A 20,330-nucleotide genomic window follows, 5' to 3' on the forward strand; every position below is an offset into this window, starting at 1 on the left:
ACTCGTGAACGTCATGGTCTCACCCAGCTGCTACCTGCCTCGTAGGGGAGGTCATAAGACGGCGGTGTTACGCCTTGTGCGTCAATATGGCGCAAATTTCCCGCGTCTTCACCAACCATAGAGCCTTGGAGGTCATTGGAATGAGGCCGTTCACCACCTGGGGAGAGGAGGGGTCGGCTCAGGGCCACCCTCAGTCTTCTTTTACCGCTCATGTACGAAACTTGTCGCCATCCGCACCGCATATCACATATCAGTCTTCACGATAATGGTGGCCGCGTCTCCATAAGCCAGCCACTCAGAGCCGTTGAGGCGGGAGTCCGGTTCCGTCGACGTGACACCATTCTGGCATCTGGATCACCACACCATATCAGACACGAGCACGCACAACACCAGAGACTTGGGACCTGTCAGTCCCATGTTTTTCTTCCATGCCAACGGGAAGATGGGATGCTAATGCCAGGACTGGGAAACCCGAGTGGCGGGTGGGTGACCAGTGTCTGGTTTAAATGGTGCACGCATGGGCACGGCGGTTGGCCCGACCCGCCTGGGTCCGGTCGGTCTCCCGGCAGCCAATTTGCTTGGGTCATTGGGATTGCGGCTCGAGCATGGGTGCCGAGCATGGACTCACATAGGACACGGCTGGGTCCCACTGCCGAGAAAGATTTTCATGTTCACTTCAGGGCGGCCCAGTGGAACCCCAAGCTCCTGCGACGTTTCTGAGTGGCCGACGCGCCGTGGCGCTGAGACATTGGCTCGACTGTCTCAGTTGCTTTGAGGCACCTCGACCATGATATTTGTCATGTCATTCTTCTCCCTGCGACGCACCTCGTCCATTCAGCTACCCACTGGCACTGAGACGAGCATCAGCTTAACCTGAAGGAGAAGAGGGTGAGATCTTTCCGCCATACGACATGCCGGACGTCTCGGATATTCGTTGCGTTGCGCCTGTGAGGGCGCATGGAACTGGTATAAATGAAGCGGTAACTTGAAAGATGACCTGGCCATACAAGAGGACCAGACTACTATAATTGTCTGGCGTTTTTCTTGTACGACAAAGCTTGGCCAAGTGTTTCTCTTTTTCTCTTTTGCTCGTCTCCTCTTCTCTCCGTTTCCCCCGTCTTCCCAGCTGTTGAAGTTGAAAGACAGAGACTTTCCCTTGTGGCGATTCTCCGTGTATTGAACAGTGTCCTGGGGCAAGGCTCGCTTGACCTGATCTACCTCATTCACTACCCGCCAATATGAACGGGGCCCATACCTCTTCCGCAACGTCCGAGGGCTCCGCGGAGCAGGGGGCCGTTTCCAAGCAGGAGAAGCAGAAAAACGCCGTACCGCAGTTTGAGTATCTCCCCACCCAGGGCGAGACCAAAGCAAAGCCCTTCGGCGGTTCTATTCCCAAGGAGAAGGATGGGACGGTGGCCGGTCTCCAGAGACTGCGGCAAGCGTCGAAGCGGCCACTCCCCAAGCGGTACGGGGACGGTTCCTACCCGGTGGTGGCGACCCGGCCCGGCGCCATGGAGCACATCAAGGCCCTTCAGTATAGAGGTAGGCATGACGAACGCCCACTTCCCCCTTCACGTGCATGTCAGGACTAACATGGGAAACATCAGATGTCAAGACCCTGCTCGAGATCGTCAAGGGCAAGATCAAAGGGGAGAAGATCAAGGATGACAAGACGATGATCATGGAACGTACCATCCAGCTCGTCGCCAAGCTGCCGCATAACTCCAAGACCCGCGACGAGCTGACCAACACCTTCATCCAAGAGCTCTGGGACTCGTTGGACCACCCTCCTCTGTTGTATGTCGGCGATGATGCGAGGTATCGGCGGGCTGATGGCTCTAATAATGTGAGTTGACGACCGACTGTTATGAGGGGGATGGCAAAGTCCCATGCACGCACGATTTCGAGTGATGTTGCTAACTCGGTGGATTTTCCCATCAAGAACCCCCTGTATCCGAGCTTGGGGGCCGCTGGATCGACCTACGCCCGCTCGTGCGCGCCCAAGAAGCTGAACCAGGGTGCTTTGCCCGATCCCGGGCTCATTTTCGACTCCATCTTCGCTCGTACCAACTACACAAAGCACCCCAATAACGTCTCGTCTGTCCTGTGGTACTGGGCTTCTATCATTATCCACGGTATGTAACGTACTTCTGCGGGTAGGGGCCGGTCGAAAGATCTTTTGCGCTAACTTTGGGAAGACTTGTTCTGGACGGACCACGGAGACATCTCCAAGAACAAGACATCGTCTTATCTGGACCTCTCGCCACTCTATGGAAGCAATCAAGCGATGCAGGATACGATCCGAACCTTCAAGGACGGCAAGCTCAAGGCAGACAGTTTCGCCGACAAGCGCCTCATGGGCATGCCGCCCGGCGTCTGCGTCTTCCTCATCATGTTCAACCGGTTCCACAACCACGTTGCCGAGAACCTGGCCGCCATCAACGAGGGTGGTCGGTTTACTCCGCCGCCCCCCGGCCTCACGGGGGAGAAGGCCGAGAAGGCGTGGAAGAAGTACGACAACGACCTCTTCCAGACGGCCCGTCTCATCACGTCGGGCCTGTATATCAACATCACGCTGATTGACTACGTCCGGAATATCATCAACCTGAACCGGACCGACACGAGCTGGACGCTGGACCCCCGTCAGGAAGCCGGCGCTCACGTCGGCACCAAGGAAGGAGCCGAAGCCGGTACGGGTAATGTGGTGTCGGCCGAGTTCAACCTCTGCTACCGCTGGCATTCTTGCATCTCGGAAAAGGACGACAAGTGGATCCAGGACTTGTACGGCGAGATCCTGGGAGGCGGCAAGGGCGAGCTCACGGCCCCCGAGATGATGCGAGCGTTCGCCAAGTTTGATGCTTCTATTCCGAGCGACCCGGCCGAGCGGACGTTTGGCGGGTATAAGCGCCAGGCGGACGGCCGGTTCAGCGACGACGACCTGGCCGAGTGCATGACCGCGGCCATTGAGGACTGCGCCGGGTCCTTTGGAGGCCGGAACGTGCCCCAGGTGATGCGGCCGGTGGAGATTATGGGCATCCTGCAGGGCCGCAAGTGGAACGTTTCCGGGCTGAACGAATTCCGCAAGTCGTTCGGCCTCAAGCCGTACGAGACCTTTGAAGACATCAATTCGGACCCGGAGATTGCCGATGCTCTACGTCACCTCTACATCACGCCCGATAATGTCGAGCTGTACCCCGGCATTGTGGCGGAGGAGAACAAGATGCCCATGGTACCGGGTGTGGGCATCGCGCCGACCTATACCATCTCCCGTGTCGTCCTCTCGGACGCGGTGTGCCTCGTTCGGGGTGATCGCCATTACACGACGGATTACACGCCTCGCAACCTGACCAACTGGGGCTATAAGGAAGTTGACTACGACCGCAACGTCAACCATGGGTGCGTTTTCTACAAGCTGTTCCTCCGGGCCTTCCCCAACCACTTCAAGGCCAACTCGGTATACGCGCACTACCCCATGGTGGTCCCCTCGGAGACGCACAAGATTCTCACGGACCTGGGCCGGGTCGACGAGTTTGACTTTAGCCGGCCGACGTACACGCCGCCTCGCGTGAACATTACGTCGTACGGCGGCGCGCAGCACGTGCTGGAGCGCCAGGATGTGTACAAGGTGGTCTGGCACGAAGGGCTGGGCTACCTCATGGGGAAGGGCGGGCGCAACTTTATGCTCTCGGGAGATACCGACTTCCACGCCGGGCAGCGCAAGTGCATGAGCGCACAGCTGTACAAGGATGGCTGGAAGGCGGCGGTGAAGAAGTTTTATGCGCAGATCACCGACCAGCTGCTGCAGGAGAAGTCGTACACGCTGGGCGACGCGAAGCAGAGGCACGTCGACCTGGTCCGCGACGTGGGGAACATAGCGCACGTGCACTTTTCGTCGCGCATGTTCAACCTGCCGCTCAAGTCGACGAAGCACCCCAAGGGCGTCTTCTCGGAGCAGGAGATGTACCAGCTGCTGGCGGTCATCTTCGTGTGCATCTTCTTCGACCTGGACCCGGCCAAGTCGTTCCCGCTGCGGCAGGCGGCGCTGGGGGCGTCGAAGAAGCTGGGCCAGGTGATCGAGACCAACGTCAAGCTGACGACGGGCCTCGGGCTGCGCGGGCTGTTCACGGCGTCGGTGGACAAGAACGATCCCCTGGCGGACTACGGCACGAGGATGATCAAGGGCCTGTCCAAGTCCGGGCTGAGCGCGTACGAGGTGGCCTGGAGCCACGTGCTGCCGACGGCGGCGGCCATGGTCCCGAACCAGGCGCAGGTGTTCGCGCAGGCGGTGGACTACTACCTCTCGGCCGAGGGCGAGGTCCACCTGGCGGAGCTGCACGCGGTGGCCAACCAGCCGGTGTCGGAGCAGACGGACGCGCTGCTGCTCGGGTACGCGATGGAGGGGATCCGGATGGCGGGGACGTTCGGGTCGTACCGCGAGGTGGCGGCGGACGACGTGATTGTGGAGGACGACGGGCGGCGGGTGGAGGTCAAGAAGGGTGACCGGGTGTTTGTGAGCTTCGTCGGGGCGGCGCGGGATCCGACGCGGTTCCCGTCGCCGGAGAAGGTGGACCCCCGCCGGCCGCTGGAGGCGTACATCCACTACGGGCTCGGCCCGCATGCGTGCGTCGGGCGCGAGGCGAGCCAGGTGGCGCTGACGGAGATGTTCCGGGCGCTGTTCAAGCGGCGCAACCTGCGGCGGCAGCCGGGCCCGCTGGGCGAGCTGAAGAAGGTGCCTCGGCCCGGCGGGTTCTTCGTGTATATGCGCGAGGACTTGAGTGCGCTCTGGCCTTTCCCGTGTTCGATGAAGGTGATGTGGGATGAGGACTAGGTTGGGGCTTGGCCTTTCCTTGTGACGAAGGGCAGCATGGATGAAGGTAATGTGGGATGAGGAGTAGGCTCAGGGGCCTTGACCTCGTGTGATTGAGTATGTGATATCCTGTGAGGTGGAAAGCCATAAGTTTAATGTACTGCTGTTTCGAACCCTTTCCGTTGAGAATGTAGCTTGTCGGGACATTGATGCCTTTTTTGATTCATCACGAGCTACTCGACTTTCAACTTTCCTTTCTTCTTGGGAAGCTGTCCGCCTCGTTCCTTGTGACGATATGCCTAAACTGGCACGGATAGAAAACAACTTGTCTAAACGAAGTAACGTATAGTTATAATCGTGTCGTCTTCTCTGCTATCCAGCGTTATGTACATGGATAACGGTACTTCGCTGTCATTATACCCTTTTTCATGGGCCAAGCCAACGGCGAGGCATTGAGTCGCACGAAACGGTTCAAGAGAAGGTACCGAGAAATATCCCCATAGTCCTAACGGTACCTATTTTCTGTGGGAGACAGGGAATATGGGGTAACCTCCAAAATCGAGGTCACGTTGGGCTACATCGACACATCGACACACCGGACACGGTCCGGTCCGGTCCGGCCCGGCCCCGCGGCCCCACTATACGGCCTTGTCCGGCGCGAGGCGGCGAGTACGTCGGCCGGCTAAAATCAACTCGTCGACACGGACAAGAGCATTCAAGGGCATTAAAGTTAACTTGGTGGCGTTATTGGGTTTGGACGATCAACTATTAGTTCCTCCCCGGCCCAAGGACTGAATAACTCTGCATCGTATAAAGAAGTCCTGACCCGTGCCCTGGGTGCTTTTCCTACCGACTGCAGCTCCCATGACCACCCTCATCTGAACAAAATGACCCTCATCTGAACAAAATGGCGACAAATAATCTGATTCGAGACGAATATCCGATCCCACCTGTTACCATTCCCGAGGAGAGCAGCACCTGGATCAAATTCCACCACCCGGCTTATACAGCGCGTACCTCGGTATTCCTCAGACTTCCCAGGGTAGATCTCGTGTCCCAGCGCGACGGTGAAAGCGGTCCAAAGAGAGGTGTTCATCACCACACGGCGTTACTTGCGTGCCAGCTTATCGCCAACAACAGTTTCGGGGGCAGACTGTTCATAGATCGTGATGGACGCGACGAGGTCCAGGTCTCACTCGATGACATCTTGCTGGCAGATAATTACTATTTTATCGTCGACACGAGTAATCGTAAGCCGCGCACACTGACACACACACGATACCGAGATATAAAAGCCTGCTAACTCGTACATCTGTCCCATGCAGCGAAATTACGATACCCCATCGTCCCTTCGTTCCGGGACTGGACATTTCCGGACAAAGTTCCTGCGTCATGGCCTGAACCATCTACCACCAACGGTTCTATGCTGTCAGCCGATGGGCGGGACAGGTGCGCGTTGACAAACCACTGCATGGGCCTTAAGAATGCCCACTTGGTCCCAAAGGCAGAAGAACCCTGGGCAGATAGAGAGGATATGGAAATATATGGCGCGCACCCCACCATCCATATCACAGGTACCGGGACTAGGGGGAAGAACGTCCTCCCTTTACGTGCCGATATACACAGATGCTTTGATTCACGCGAGTTCGCTATTGTACCCAAGAGAGAGATATACGACCCTGCTGTTCGGGAACATTCGCGGCCTCGATACGTTGTCCACTGCTTGGGACACCCGCGCGATAGCGACGAGTTTTGGAGCCTATACCATAACGTCCCCTTGCAGTATATTGGCCATCTCAGCAAAGAGGCGCTCTTGACCCGATTTGCCTGGACGGTCTTTCTAGGCGTTAGATTCTTCCTCCTGAAAGGACAAACGCGAAGCATCGTCAGGTGCCTGACTGATAAAGAAGAGCAGCGGGCCGAGGAGATGGAGGGGGCGGCGCTGCGTGACCTTTACCGAGGGGGCGGGAGTAGGGAAGCCAGTGCCACCAGTTCGCCTTGGCGCGAGAGGAAGCGGCGTAGAGTGGGAGAGGGAGACGGAGACAGCGATACAGAAGAAGAGTGGAGGGGAACGCAGGACGGTGAAAGCGGGTATTGAAGATGGGCAAGGGGTAGATGAAATCATGAAGCAATAATCTTTTAAGGCAGGATATTCCGACTGTACTTCTGACAACGACAACAACGACAACAACGACAACAACGACAACAACGACAATAACGAGGGACCGGAGGGTAAACAGTATTGCCCGGACCGTCAGGTTGAGCTCAGGTCACACAACAGACGTGCTGGTAACCAATTTCCGAATAACCAAGGACAAATATTACATACAATACCCGTATATATAAACATTTCGATCCACGGATTAAACAATAAAGACCAAAGATACGTTGGTTGGTATTCCTTGTAGCCTTAACGTATAATATCTCAGAAATACACATCGAGACTTGGCGACTTGATAAGAAGAGTACAAAGTATAAGTTACCAGTCTTATTGACTCTCTCTCGCGCTGAGTTGAAAGTGGGCAGAAGAAAAGGGAGGATATGTTGGAATTTTGGGTCTCTTCACCTTGACTCTTCTCTTGTCATCACTGATCAGGTTCTATTAACATCTTATCTATCATTGTAGTTCTCTAGCTCTCTTGACAGCTCAAGGTATGCGTAGTCCAGAAATTACACCCTGAACCATTATGGATCCATCATTATCCCTGACCACCTCATCTCAAGACATGACGCGGAAAACAGGATACTCGTCCCCCGGTTTCACGGGAATAATGTTAAAGCTCACATACGAGTCGATATTCTCCGGCTCCAACGCCACGAACGCGATAGCCGCATTCCTCTGCCTCGTGCTAACCAGGAAGCTCCCGGTCGGGAGCGTGAGCTCGCGCCGATTCACCTCCGCCGTGGCAGAAACACGCACGGCACCCTCGTAGTAGCTGCCACCGATCCGAGCCGTCTTGATCGTCAAGGCCTCAACCGTGCCCGACCACGGCTGCTCCAGCGTCTCGACCGCCAGCCCGCCGGCCCGGAGACGATCGACCGCATCCGCCCACGCGACGGGGATAAGGTACGCCTCCGGACGAGAACGGGTCTGGTTCACCCTAGCCGGCGTAGCGGACGCGAACGTAACGGGCACCCGCGCGAGACTGCCGTTGGTATGGTCCACCATGGTGAACAGGCGGCCCCCCACCTCGGTGTAGTCAGTGAGGACAATATCGTCATCCGAGCGAATAAAGTCCTCGATGCCGTCCTCGATGGTGCGGTAGACCTCCTCCGCATTCTGCGTGGCGGTGTCCAGGATACTGGTGGCCATAACCAGACTGGCGGCCGTGCGGCGCTGGAACTCCTGGTCGGCGAGGTAGATGCCCCGCGCTTCGATGAGGAAGGTGACCGTCTGGGTCAGGCCGAGGGCGTTGCGGCCAATCTTGGCGTCGGTGCCGGCCTCGTTGAAATGGGGCACGAAATCCAGATCCGCGCTCGAAGCGCCGGTGACGTAGGGTTCCCACCGGAGACCTCGCTCGTCCATGGCGTCGGCGATGTTCTTGGCGAAGAGGTCCTCGGACAGGGCGCGGATGGCGCGGTGGATGTTCAGGTTCTTGGCGGCGGCGAAGAGCCCGTCGGCGGCGTGGTAGTAGCGGCCGTACTGCGTGGTGGCGCCGTACTCGTGCATGTCGATGACCATGTGCGGACCAAACCCGCCGAAGAGGGCCTTGAGGTCGCGCGACTGCGGGCGGTGGAGCTTGATGTGGTCTCGGTTGGGGTCGAGGTTGGTGGCCAGGACGCGCTGGAAGTAGTATGCGCCGTCGGGGTTGGCGCGGGGGAGGACGATAATGTCCAGCTTGTCGAGGATCTCGGCCGCCCAGGAGGGGTCGTGGTCGAACTGGCCGAGCAGAGCGAGCAGGGACTCGTCGCCGGCCGGCTCGTTGCCGTGCTGGGCGCCCTGTACCCACACGCGGATCTTCTCGCTCGAGTTGCCATGGTGGCAGGGGTGGCCATGGGCGCTGGAAGTCGATAGGTAGACGTAGGGAAACGACCGACGCTCTTCTGAGGTAAAGTTGGCGGTTTTGTACGTCATGTAGTCGTTCCGGCTTGCTATTTCCTTGATGTAGGATTCTAAAAGTCGACTGTCAGTCATTCGTTTCGGCTTTTTTTTCTTTTCTTTTGGAGGTGTGTCATGTCGCACCCATCACCTCATGCGATGTTGGTCCCTGGGTCCCGTTGGAGAATCCGGGCTGTCTGCCTTCAGGGCTGAGGAATGCTGGGGAGTAGAGGTCAATGTCGACGGGCTCAAAGTGGACGGCGACATGATGGGGATCCCGAAGAACGGGAACATGATTGTAGCCGTACTGAACCGCGTTAGCCAGGGAAACGAGGCCAAAGAGGCCAGCCTGCGTTGCGATTCTCATTGTGGCTTGGAGGAGGAAGTATGAAAGGTGAGATGGGGAACTGGTCGGCAGCTAAATATGGAGGAACGCGCCACCAGGGAGAGACATTCGCCTCCTGTAAACACGCAGTTCGGGTCCCTTTATCCCGCAACGAATCATGCGTATTATCAGCAACATGGCAGTCCACTCTAAACCTGCTTGGCATCCCGGCTTGACTTAAAAGAGGCAGCTGTATAACGTTCTAGTGAGGGGAAGCGGAGAGCAACGGATTTCTGCATTTAGCCAGAACATGAATATTTTCCCATGATAATCAGGAAGACTGTCAATAGGGGCATTCACCCTGGTCCTGGTCGGGTCGGTCTTCGGGGCTAAGAGTAGCACTCCGGCCCCACCGTGAAACCCGGTGGAAGCCGGTCGCCGGTGTTCCGACCCGGATGGGACCGGGATACCGGCCGAACCGACTCGGCTTACTGCTTGAAAAAAGCACAACCAAATATAAAATGATGTGTATACGTGGTTTTGCATGGTGGAAGTGGATTTCAAGATGGTCCACTAGTTTTTCAGGGGCAGTAGAACCAGCACATGTCGATACACCATAGCCTTCATTCGTAGGTGTTATTGATACGCCAGAAACTACATGCAGGCAGTGCTGTTTACTAGGTCTACGGGAAATGTATTTCGTCTATAGGCTTTAACTTCAAGTCCGTCATGCCATGCCGCTACCGTTTACGCGGCTCAATCATCCCTCCGGTCCATGAACCGTCTCAGGTCGATGAGAGTGTACCCTGATCCACCATTTGCTCAAATACATGCCGTACCACGGCCTCGGCCCCTGTACAAACCAGTTAGTTGACCGTGAGCGGAGAAAGGGGACGGGGCGGAATCTAAATGGTAAACTTACGCTCGCCGCCCAGAGAGTGACAGGTATCCCACTGAAGAAACCAGGTGAGATTGCCACCCGTTCTGACCTGGCCGACCGAATGCCCTTCAACTTTGTAAATCTGGCCGGGGTCGCTGTTGAACCGCTGGCGGCCCTGGTGTTGGAGGCGGCGCGCCACTTCCAGCGTGCCCAACCAGTTGCATATCCAGTCGGCATCGCCCGACCAGATGAGTGTCTTGATTCCCGAGTCGACTACGTGAGACAGAGAGTTCAGGACGGATCGGGCGCCTATAGTGGCTGGACTTTAGAATGCTGTGCTGCTATGTCTCGTGTTGTCACGTAGTAAAGACAGGGAGAGCACTTACCGTCGCCCAACATGTTAAAGGAATGAAACGCGTGCCTGCTGTAGCCGTGCTCAACCCCCTGATACCTTGCCTCGGCCCCCAAGGCATCCCGGACGCATGTCGAGTTAAACAGCTGAAACGGGCGGAGGCGTGCTTTGGTCGGGTCAGCAGCCGGCTGGCCCATGATGCCGAGCTTCTGCCGTGCCAGCAGCCGGCGAATATCGTACGCGTCGTTCGGCCAAGCTCCTATTTCCCTATGCATGATGTGCTCCAGCACTTCCGCTTTCCTAAGAGTGTCGGCGCACGTGGTCGTAGATCCGACGACGGGTGGACAGAGCTCCAGCTTGGGCAGGATACTCTCGGAGAATTCGTCCAAGTACAGCGTATATTTGAAATCGTCAATGACTGGTCCGTACGTGTTGTAGCGGGCAAAATCGAGCCTCGCCTTGAACTGGATAGGGGCGTCGAACCAGCCATTGATGGCAACCAGCGAGTCCAGCTTGATAGGGTATGCGTTCAGCAAGCCGATCTGGATCTTGTGGTTCTGGGTGAGGATGTGGTCGGCAAGGAGGGGTGCAAAGGTGGCTCCATAGGAGATGCCGTATAGGTTGAAGCGGTGGAATCGGAACTCGGGAAACGTCTCGAGGAAGACCTGCAACAAGTCCCAGATGTGAAGCACGGTTTCGTGAGAGGAGCGGGCTGCATAGTTCTGGGCGCCGTAACTGTAGCCCACAGCCACGGGGTGGTCGATGTAGAGCATGTTGGAGTAGTTGTGCCACGAGTGAGGGTTGGTGACGAAGCGGAACCCGTCGGGGGACTTGGCAATGATGCAGGGCCCAAACTGCTTAAACGTGGGGAGAACCGACCCTGGGCCGCCCGGACCGCCGTTGAGGAAGAGAGTGATGGGGTCGGCGCTCGGATTTCGACGAGACTCGAAGAACCAGAAGAAGAGGTTTCTCTCGAGTTCTGTCGGGAGACCTGTCAGCTGTTCTGTAGGACCATGGCTTTGCACCGGGAATACGACGCACCAGTATGATCACCGTGGGTGATGTATCCTGAATGTTGACGCACATTGCTTGCCTCGCACACGCTCGAGTTGGTCACATATCGAATGGACGCGCCAAGGTGAGGATGGACTTGCTCGGTCCAGTTGGTACGTCTCGGGAGCACAGCCCCGGACGATGAAGCGGCTGCTAGGGAGAGAAGAAATAAAGAGGAGAGCATGATAGCCGGGAAAATAAGGGCTGCGGAAGATGATATCTATAATGGGCATCCGGGTGAAAGGATAGTATCACGAAGGGAACCATGGGCCATCCCCTAGAGGGGAGAAGAGGCCTACTTATAACTGCTGAAGAGGAAGCGCCTCCCAAACCTAAAGTCCAAGGGGTAAATAAAGGTAAATAAATATTAAAACCTATATAAGTCCTTCCTTTTCCTCTGTCCTTGCCCCTCCCCAACTTTGCATTTCCTCTATGCCACTTTCCCCACGCGATATTGTGATGATTGTTCGTTTCAGGGGCTTCAACTAGGTTTAGATATCGGTGGTCGGTATTAGCATGCGTGTAGAGTGACGTGACCGGCTGGTATAGTGTTAAAAAGGTACGGCCGAGGAGACCGTTCTCTTACCTTGCTTTGTAACCTAGGATTTAATACTCTATCCATAATAATCATAAATACTTTTGATCGTGGCTTGCCGTACGTCGTGGAGTTTCTACTCCGTACAAGGTACTCAGTACTTTCCGTGCCAAGACCGATACCGGGGCCCGGATCGGACACCCGTCTTCCGGAGCCCGCTATAGTGGGTAAGCATTAATGACGAGTAGTTTCTTAGCCACCTGTACGCGTTACCTACTCTTCACCAATGCTTAGTCACTGTGCATGTGTCTGCACCTCCGTTCGTCGGCACAACATGGTACGGTAAAGACGAGACCAGTCGAGTATCGCTGCGTGGTATATTCACATTCGCTGTATAGCTGTCCTATGTTCTCGTGGTCTACGGATATCGCTAGCATGAGCTGATTCGAACGTATGCTCAGACGCAACAACCATACCAACAGTCTCGTCTCAGCCAACTCTTCCGTCGTTTCCACTTTGCACGTCTACTAAGAAAGCGACGTAAGCCATGCACGCATTGCCGCGACTCTTGATCCAAGGAAGCACCCACTCAAGCCCGTCTCTCCTACGTCTCCTTCGGCTTCACGGCAGCATGGTCCGCGCCGTCCGTCACCGAGCGAATCAGCCGGATGAAATGGCTCGCCCCCAGCGCGGTAAGGATATGCCACCACCCGTGCATCTCCAAAAGCCAGCCCAGCGGCATGGGGACCTTGTCCCGCAAGGCGCGGAGCTGCCAGCACAGCTCGAGGTCGACGTGCCACAGACCGTACCCGACACCCACGGCCCAGACCGCCTTCCAGAAGGACCGCATGAGCGCGCGCTTCTCGGCGTCGGAGCGGGACCCGGTGCGGTGGATGAGGTAGAGGGCGCGCGGCCAGACAAAGGTCAGCAGGGCGATGAAGGTGTAGGTGTGGATGAGGATGTTGCCCGAGCGGACGTAGATGACGGACATGCCGCCGATGACGGCGACGAGGACGAGGCCGACGAGGGTGCGCACGGACGGGGTCTGGTGGGCGGCGTAGAGAGGGTGGAGGAGCGCGCCGGCCAGGAGGAACATGGAGAGGTCGTCGAGGTACTGGGTGGTTTGGCGGAGGGTGCCGTGGTAGATGCACGAGGCGATGCCGACGCCCATGAGGGAGAAGGCCATAAAGTCGAGCTTCTGGTACCATGATGCCCCGGGCCGGGCTTTCTGGGGGTACCGGAGGGCAAAGTAGACTGGGTTGGTTAGTGTGATCCACCTACGACGTATTGGCATGTGATGCGGGTGAACCCACCGTACGCTGCATTGGATAAGCAGTTGATAAACTCGGCAATGAGGCTTGTCACTGCGTAGTCTTCTTCACAGAAGCTAGATGTTGCGCCGTCAGCATTCGCTTTTGGTCTCTCAGCATGGTAAAAGGACGGCCCGTTGGATTGGCATACTTGGCCGCACTAGTCGGTGAGCCCCAGACTCCAGTATGGGCATGCGGATCGCCGCCATAGTGACGGTTATGATGGCCCATGGCGAGGCGCGATGGGATGACTGTCCGTGAGGTGAGTGTGGTGAGTGGAGGATTCGTTCGCTAGCCAGTCTGATCAGTGATATCAGATGGATTCGAGGTAAGATGTGGGAAGCAAAAGATAAATGGGACGGGACTAGAAGAATGGATGTAAAGAGTGAGAAAATTGAAGGGATGCAACGTCAGGGATACGGGACCGACGAAGAATGTGAAGGCGAGAGTGGATGGAAAAGAAAAGTGGATGGTCGTGGAAAAAGCAAGGCGGCAGGCATGGCGTGGAATGAGTTGGGAAGTATCTCCATACACGAATCATAGTGTCCCGGTACTTGATGCCTCGATTTTGCATCGGTCCGGCCCTGGTTCCGTCCAAGCCAAGGCAGCCATTAGGTACACTACTTCGTACTTCGTACCTTGGCGGCCAGGACCAGGTTCCACCGATGCCGAGGCACAGGTACTAGTGTACGTAAGCCGCGATCAGGTACGGTCTGTGCACGTGTCATGTCAATTGGCTGGTACGTATAGTACGTGTTCGTAGGTACTCGGTACGTAGGTACTTGGTACGTACTTCGTATTGAATCCAACTCTCAACACCAAGTCAACCATCACCAACTCCTTTAGTATGAATATGTTGCTGTCAATTGGCAGAAACCCCCCAAGTCATGCAGTTCATTTAAGCTCATTCTGGTCTAGGCACACGTCAGCCAGCATCGAGATGCCAATATGCAATGCAACGTCGTGGCTTGTCACCTGTAGGCTGTCACCAACCCCTGACGGCCACCGTACACCTTCACTCAGGTCCTCGCAATACAGTCAACCATTTACATACAGCCAGGGAGAACATAATCATATCACCTACAGGCCAGACACATGAACTTTTCTGTTGAGAACGACAGGCCGCCAATGAATATACGCCCACAAATGAAAGCCAACCCTTGCACTCACCCTCTATGCGACGATAGTAAGAAACATGCCAGCCAGACCATAGACCACGGCATCAGGACAACTCAACCAACTACTCCTCCTCCTCCCCCCCCTTCGCCGCCTCCTTCCTCGCCTTCGCCGCCGCAACCCACTCCTGCGCCTTGGCCATCACCCGATCCCGTCCCTTGGCATCCATCTTGCCCTCCCACTCCGCCCACCGCTTGAACCACTTCATCGCCCGCTGCGGCTTGAGCCCCCTCACCTTGGTCCCGCGCTCAAACACGTCCCGCACCGCCGCGACGTCCGGCTCCGCCGCCGCCACCTCCAGGTCCGCCAGCTGGTTCCAGAAATCGAACCGCTTGGGCCACGTCGCCAGCAGCGTCTCGAACGTCGTGCGCCCCCGCTCCGCGTCCCCGTGCGGCGACCGGAACTCGAGCGCCCCAAACTTGGCCATCAGCCCCGCCGTGTGCCGCTCGCCCAGCGCCTGCGTCGCCCGCGGGAGGAGCGCCCGCGCCCGGTCCGCCGCACCCAGCGTCACGTGCAAAAAGTGCGCGTAGTTGGTCCACACGGTCGGCGACTGCGACCCGTACTTGGACACCATGGTCTGGAACAGCTCGTCCGCCTGCTTGTGCTTGTTGGACTGGATGTAGATGGTCGCCAGCCGCTCGTGCACCTCCTGGTCGTCGTTGTACTGGCACGCCCGCTGGAACACCTCGTCCACCGTCTTGTCCGTGCCGTACGCCACCTCCAGGTTGAGGTACGCGATCCACACGTTGAGCTTCTCCGTCACCTCCCGCATGTTGATGGTCCGGATCGCCCGCTCCGCAATCTCCCGCGCCTTGCTCAGCTCGCTGACCTGCATCTGCAGCGCCATGTACGCGATCCAGAGGGACGACGAGTCGGGTTGCCCGAGCAAGAGCCGCTCAAAGTCGCTCGCCGTCTGCGGGCCGTTGATGTCCAGTTGCGCCGTGCGGTCGATCTGGATCCCGTCCTCTTCCTTCTTTTGCTTCTTGTTTTGCTTGGACGCCTTCTTCTGAGAGCCAGACACCTTGTCGTCTCCGTCATCCGAGTCGTCGAAAGCATCGCCCGTCCAGTCGTATTTCCCGGTTCCCAGGCCCGTCTTTTTCTTCTCTGCTTGGCCAGACATGGACACGTCGCCATCGTCATCCTCTTCGTCTTCGTCCCCGTCCTCCTCCTCTTCCTCCTCCTCCCCCTCCTCAGAATCGTCGTTGTCTAGACCGATAAACTTGATCGGCGCACCGCCATTCATCAAATCAATCCCCTCGTCGCTATCAACGTCGTCCATGTCGTCGTCGCTGTTCTCTTCGCCACTGGACACCAGAGCCGCACCAGCCCCATCTTCCATATCAGTGTCCTCGTCGTCAAAGTAGGCCGGCTTGAGACCAAACGAGATGCGCTTCTTGGCCGTATTCACATCCAGGACCTTGGCCTTCACCACGTCGCCCTCTTGATAGAGCTTCCTCGCGTCTTCCACCGGCTTGTCCGCCATCTCGCTCCGGTGACACAACCCGCTCACATTGGCCGACTTGTCCACCACGATGAACGCGCCAAAGTCCTCCACCTTGCGCACCTTGCCCGTCACAATCTGGCCCACCTTGAGGTCCCCGTACGTCACGAGCGGGGTGTAGTCCTCGTCGACGACCGAGTTCTTGAGGTTGAGCTCGACGCGACCAGACCCGGCGTCCACCGAGACCACGCGTCCCTTGACCAGCTGGTCGACCTGGAAATGCTCCTTCCAGTCCTTCAGGAACCGATCCGACAGGTTGCCAATCTTGACCATGGCCGTGACCTTGCCGCCCAGCAACACGAACACGCCCTTGTCCCCGACGTGCTTGACGAAACCCCGGATGATGTCGCCGGGCGCAAGCTGCTCCACGTCCGTGATCTCCTTGTCCGTGATGGGCGACGACGAATTGAGCACGCGCGACGGCCGCGTCGACAGCCGGATGCGCTTGTTGGCCTTGTCCACCGCCACGACCGACACCCGGATCGGCTCGCCCTTGTTGAAGTGGAGCGTGTTGGCCTCCTCAAAGTCGTCCTTCATGTCCACAATGTGCACCGACCCCGATACCGTCGGGCTCAGCTTGACCATCACCTGCCGCTCGCTGATTTGCGACACCACGCCCGCCAGGACCGCGTTGGGCTTCAGCGAGTCCCACGTCACGGCCGAGGTGGTGCGGGCCGAGAGGTCCAGCCGTTGCTTGGCCGGGTCCACGTCGACCACCTTGACGCGGACGGCCGACCCGATGGGAAAGTACGAGACCAGGTCGCTCGCGTGCGAGACGTCGTCCGAGGCATCCATCGCGCTGATGCGACCGCGGACCATGGGCGAGATGTTCACCCAGAGGCACTGGCGCGACGCGTTATTCACGAAAGCCAGGTGGGACGCCCCCTTCTCGAGCTGGTCGAGGGAGAGAGGCTTCACTTCGTCTGCGGCGAGGTCGCTGGGCTTGGCCGTAAACTCGACCACCGAGTTGTATGACCGGTGGGAAAAGGCGAGGAAGCGGTGGTTCTTCGAGTCGTGCAGGCCCATGGCGCGGACGCGAATGGTGTCGCCCTTGTTGAACTGCGAGAGGGGGTTTCTGGGGTCTTTAATCTCATCCCAAGAATCGAAAATCTGCGACACGTCGACCCGACCCTGGACCTTGTTGTCCGTCTCGACATTGAGCTGCGTGGCGTGCGTTCCGACGATCCGGACATCGAGGATTTGACCTAGGACAATGTCCTGGACGGGTCCGTGAATCTGCGGGCGAGTCTGCCCCGCCGCATCCTTGGGCTTCTTCTTCTCCGCGGATTCGTCCTCCGACGACGCCGGCGCGACCACGAGCCGGTTCTTCTCCAAGTCGACCGCGACCACCCTGACGGTAAGACTCTGATGCTTGCGTAGTCCAAAGTTCTCCTTCTCCTGGTCCTCCTTGGGCAACCTCGTCTTGAACAGGACGCCGACCAGGTTTCCGCCAAACTGGACGAGCACGGCCCCCGGGCGAATGTCGCTCACGAACCCCGGCACGACATCCTTCACCTGGGCGTCGGCATAGCTGCGGAGGAGCTTGCCGGTCTTGCCGGCTTCGATGAGGCTCGGCTTCATGGTGAGCACGATGGCCCGGCGCCGTTCGTTCTTGTCCAGGACCATGAGGTTGGAGAGCTCCTGGCCCACGCGCAATCGCTTCAAGGTCGACTGGTTCTTGCTCGCCGACCTGTCGGTGAGGTGACCGACGCGCAGGATGGCCTTGAGCTCGCTGTTGTCGAGCTCGACGTAGACTTCGTCCTCGGTCTTTTGCATGACTTTGCCCGAGACCATGTCTCCCACGGCCAGGGCCTTCAGCGCCGCCTGCTTCTCCAAGCCAAAGGCCGACGGGTCCTTGCACGACACGACGAGCTTCTGGGCCTCCGGGTTGGCCTCCAAGACGTGCACGTTGAGCACCTGTCCGACCCGGAAATGTTCCTTGGGATCCTGGATGTAGGCCTCGCTCATCTCCGAGACGGGCAGGAAGCCACGAACGCCTCGGTAAAACTCGACCCGGGCTCCATGGGGCTTGATGTCGCAAATGGTACCCAGGGCCTGCGTGCCGACGGCGACCTCGTCAAAGCTCTTGATGATCGGGGCGTCCGAGTTGACGAGGGTCTTCTTCAGAGTCAACCGCATCTGCCGCTTCCTCGGCCGAACCGAGAGAACGCGCGCCTTGACAGTCATCCCTTCGCGGAACTTCCTCTCTGGGTGCTGGAGGCGGACATCGGCGAGATGCGTCTCGTGGACGTAGCCGGTGATGCCTTCGGCCAGCTTCAGGATCAGCCCGCTCACTCCGCTTGCGCCTACGACCACCCTCTCGATAGTACAGGTGACGACTTCGCCGACGGGGACGTCTTCAAGCCGGATGAATTGCTGTTCGAGGACGGACTTTTCAAAAGACAAGAGGAACATGCCGTCCAGGGGGCTATAGCCGATGATCCTGCCCCGGTGTTCGGATCCCACTTTGTGGGCACCGCTCGTCTCGTAAAGGGCCTCGACCTTGCCGTCCTTCACCTTGGAAATGTGCACGAAGCCCGAAAGACCGGGTATGTCCAGATCGACGTACAGACCGATATCGGGTTCGACGGTGCGGACGGTGCACTTCTCGACGAAAGACGCGATAGGGAGCAGCTCGAGTGGCGACTTGGTGTTGGACTTGGCCGTCCTGTCGGCGGTCTTGGTGCGCAGTTTGGTAATGTGAGGCAGCAGGGAGATGCCGAGCTTCGGGTTCTTGGCGGCGGGGAAGGTGCAGATAACGCGGGCGTTGACACGAGAGCCGACCTTGTACTTGGATTCGAGGTCGACGCCGTCAGGTCCTGCGCCGGAGTGGATCAAGTCGGCGGTAACTGCTAGGTGGCCGAGGATCTTGCCCGAGAGGCCTCGTCCGCTGACGGCGGTGACCAAGACGTCGACGGCCGAGCCGGGCTGGAAGGAATTGACCGTGTTGGCGGTGTTCGCAATGGACTCGACATTGCCTAGTTTGGCCGGGTCCATGGTCAACTGGGCAACCTTGCCTGAGACGGCCTTGACGAGGCACAGGAAGACGGCGCCAGGTTGTAGGTTCATCTCGTCGACATTCGCACCGACTTCCTTCTTGGACAAGAAGCCCTTCAGCTTCTTGTTGTCGATCCCGAGGTCCATCTCGTAGCCGTGATCCTGTACACTGGTGATGGCCGCCATGACGGTAACGTTGGGGACAACGTCATCCTTGGATAAGCCCGAGTTGGTTTCGCTGGGCCGCAGGGACAGTTCGATGTTGCGCCTGGCCTTGGATTTGCCCGAGGTGTCCTCGTCTTTTGTAGAGACCACGTGGGCGCGCACATACTGGCCAATCTCGAAGAGAGACTGTAGATCGACACCACGGTCTTCGTCATCCCCGTCGTCATCCTCCTCGTTGCTATCTTCGTCGGACTCCTCGGCATCCTGTTGGAGTCTGGCGGTAATCACGTCGGAAATGGCCGCAATAGAAACGTTGCCGGTAAGATTGTTCGGCAGGGAAACGGTGAGATGGTGTAGACCAATGGCGGTTATTTGGCCCAGGACAAGCGAGCCTTTCACCAAGCGCTGTAGAAAGAGTCAACATGCGTTCTATGAGCAGAGGAGAGACGGGGTGAGGAGAGGAGGGGTGAGGAATCTGGAGGGCCGACCTTGTAGTTCAAGCTCTCTATCTTGACATCTTCGTCCGCTGCATCCTTCCCCTTGCCTTTGGTCTTTCCACCCAGTTCAGACGCCTTGGACTGTTTCCTTCTGAGCTTCTTGGCCTGGGTCTTGGTTTCGCTCGTGTCGAACTCGTCCTCAGCCAAAGCATCCGCCCTGGCCTGCATCTGGATTTGCTTCTGTTCCAGCGGCGTAAGGACACTGCCGCCACCGCGGGGGAACATGGGTTCGTCATCCTTCAGGATGGACACGAGACTATTAGCCGCAGGGACGATATCGGGCCCGTTGTGGGTTGGAGCGTCGTCCTTGGTCGCATCTCGTTTCGACGGCCGGGTGCTTTTCGAAGATTTTGCTTTCTTGGACGGAATGTCGACGCCCGGGGCTTCTTTTCGTTTAAGAGAGCCCATTGTGTTGGCTGGTCTTGATACACCACAAAGGTTCGGAAGAGTTCTTCCAAGTGGTATATTAAGCTGTCGAAAGCGAGGGCCTTCTCTTGAGCTGTCGTCTAGAATTTTTTTCGTCTCGACTGGACGCGGGATTGCACGTAGATAAGATAACGATAGCGATAACCATTACCCAGCATATGCATTTACGAATCAGAAGACGCCACAGGAAAGCCACGACCCACCCAAAGTCCAGGTACCTTGCAGTTCGGCATATTAAGGCGCCGTCAAAAGTACCGTCCAATGACC

At 57.6% G+C, this 20,330-nt stretch overlaps 7 protein-coding genes across 7 annotated transcripts; 3 read left to right on the plus strand and 4 right to left on the minus strand.

Annotated features, from left to right (window-relative positions):
- Positions 1–86: 86 nt before the first annotated feature.
- On the plus strand, positions 87–1,208 carry ACRALDRAFT_212631 (uncharacterized protein; the record flags this gene model as incomplete). Its single annotated transcript, XM_071023914.1, has 6 exons — positions 87–253; positions 300–712; positions 746–828; positions 862–947; positions 979–1,158; positions 1,199–1,208. The coding sequence occupies 6 exons, from the start codon at positions 87–89 to the stop codon at positions 1,206–1,208; spliced, it is 939 nt and encodes a 312-aa protein (XP_070872289.1).
- Positions 988–5,137, plus strand: ACRALDRAFT_1044362 (uncharacterized protein). The gene is made up of 4 exons (XM_071015351.1): positions 988–1,542; positions 1,608–1,846; positions 1,943–2,135; positions 2,199–5,137. Exons 1-4 carry the CDS (start codon positions 1,239–1,241, stop codon positions 4,826–4,828), a joined length of 3,366 nt encoding a protein of 1,121 aa, XP_070872290.1. The 5' UTR covers positions 988–1,238; the 3' UTR covers positions 4,829–5,137.
- A 577-nt stretch (positions 5,138–5,714) lies between these two features.
- ACRALDRAFT_1072206 (uncharacterized protein) lies at positions 5,715–6,905 on the plus strand (the record flags this gene model as incomplete). The annotated part of the gene is made up of 2 exons (XM_071017948.1): positions 5,715–6,057; positions 6,133–6,905. 2 exons carry the CDS (start codon positions 5,715–5,717, stop codon positions 6,903–6,905), a joined length of 1,116 nt encoding a protein of 371 aa, XP_070872291.1.
- Positions 6,906–7,380: 475 nt separating this feature from the next.
- On the minus strand, positions 7,381–9,213 carry ACRALDRAFT_1083065 (uncharacterized protein; the record flags this gene model as incomplete). Its single annotated transcript, XM_071019404.1, has 2 exons — positions 7,381–8,920; positions 8,991–9,213. The coding sequence occupies 2 exons, from the start codon at positions 9,211–9,213 to the stop codon at positions 7,527–7,529; spliced, it is 1,617 nt and encodes a 538-aa protein (XP_070872292.1). The 3' UTR covers positions 7,381–7,526.
- Positions 9,214–9,956: 743 nt separating this feature from the next.
- Positions 9,957–11,640, minus strand: ACRALDRAFT_1072204 (uncharacterized protein; the record flags this gene model as incomplete). Its single annotated transcript, XM_071017947.1, has 4 exons — positions 9,957–10,024; positions 10,094–10,360; positions 10,438–11,394; positions 11,445–11,640. 4 exons carry the CDS (start codon positions 11,638–11,640, stop codon positions 9,957–9,959), a joined length of 1,488 nt encoding a protein of 495 aa, XP_070872293.1.
- Positions 11,641–11,832: 192 nt separating this feature from the next.
- Positions 11,833–13,716, minus strand: ACRALDRAFT_1083064 (uncharacterized protein). The gene is made up of 4 exons (XM_071019403.1): positions 13,453–13,716; positions 13,305–13,378; positions 12,043–13,245; positions 11,833–11,941 (listed from the first exon to the last, which is right to left on the minus strand). The coding sequence occupies exons 1-3, from the start codon at positions 13,530–13,532 to the stop codon at positions 12,596–12,598; spliced, it is 804 nt and encodes a 267-aa protein (XP_070872294.1). The 5' UTR covers positions 13,533–13,716; the 3' UTR covers positions 11,833–11,941; positions 12,043–12,595.
- A 487-nt stretch (positions 13,717–14,203) lies between these two features.
- On the minus strand, positions 14,204–20,086 carry ACRALDRAFT_1083063 (uncharacterized protein). The gene is made up of 3 exons (XM_071019402.1): positions 19,629–20,086; positions 15,697–19,545; positions 14,204–15,663 (listed from the first exon to the last, which is right to left on the minus strand). Exons 1-3 carry the CDS (start codon positions 20,043–20,045, stop codon positions 14,542–14,544), a joined length of 5,388 nt encoding a protein of 1,795 aa, XP_070872295.1. The 5' UTR covers positions 20,046–20,086; the 3' UTR covers positions 14,204–14,541.
- Positions 20,087–20,330: the final 244 nt, after the last annotated feature.

The sequence above is a fragment of the Sodiomyces alcalophilus genome, assembly GCF_042370955.1.
Source record: "Sodiomyces alcalophilus JCM 7366 unplaced genomic scaffold ACRALscaffold_7, whole genome shotgun sequence".
Lineage (NCBI taxonomy): Eukaryota > Fungi > Ascomycota > Sordariomycetes > Glomerellales > Plectosphaerellaceae > Sodiomyces > Sodiomyces alcalophilus.

Excerpts from the sequence above, each read along its gene's own strand:
- ACRALDRAFT_1044362 (XM_071015351.1), top strand. The coding sequence starts at position 1,239 with ATGAACGGGGCCCATACCTCTTCCGCAACGTCCGAGGGCTCCGCGGAG. Across the intron at positions 1,543-1,607 it reads CAAGGCCCTTCAGTATAGAG|ATGTCAAGACCCTGCTCGAG; the intron begins GTAGGCATGACG and ends GGGAAACATCAG. Across the intron at positions 2,136-2,198 it reads GGCTTCTATCATTATCCACG|ACTTGTTCTGGACGGACCAC; the intron begins GTATGTAACGTA and ends AACTTTGGGAAG.
- ACRALDRAFT_1083064 (XM_071019403.1), bottom strand. The coding sequence starts at position 13,532 with ATGGGCCATCATAACCGTCACTATGGCGGCGATCCGCATGCCCATACT. Across the intron at positions 13,379-13,452 it reads TCACCGACTAGTGCGGCCAA|CTTCTGTGAAGAAGACTACG; the intron begins GTATGCCAATCC and ends CGCAACATCTAG. Across the intron at positions 13,246-13,304 it reads CTTATCCAATGCAGCGTACG|TCTACTTTGCCCTCCGGTAC; the intron begins GTGGGTTCACCC and ends TAACCAACCCAG.
- ACRALDRAFT_1083063 (XM_071019402.1), bottom strand. The coding sequence starts at position 20,045 with ATGGGCTCTCTTAAACGAAAAGAAGCCCCGGGCGTCGACATTCCGTCC. Across the intron at positions 19,546-19,628 it reads TAGAGAGCTTGAACTACAAG|CGCTTGGTGAAAGGCTCGCT; the intron begins GTCGGCCCTCCA and ends CTCTTTCTACAG. Across the intron at positions 15,664-15,696 it reads ATGGCGGTGCGCCGATCAAG|GGGGAGGAGGAGGAAGAGGA; the intron begins TTTATCGGTCTA and ends GATTCTGAGGAG.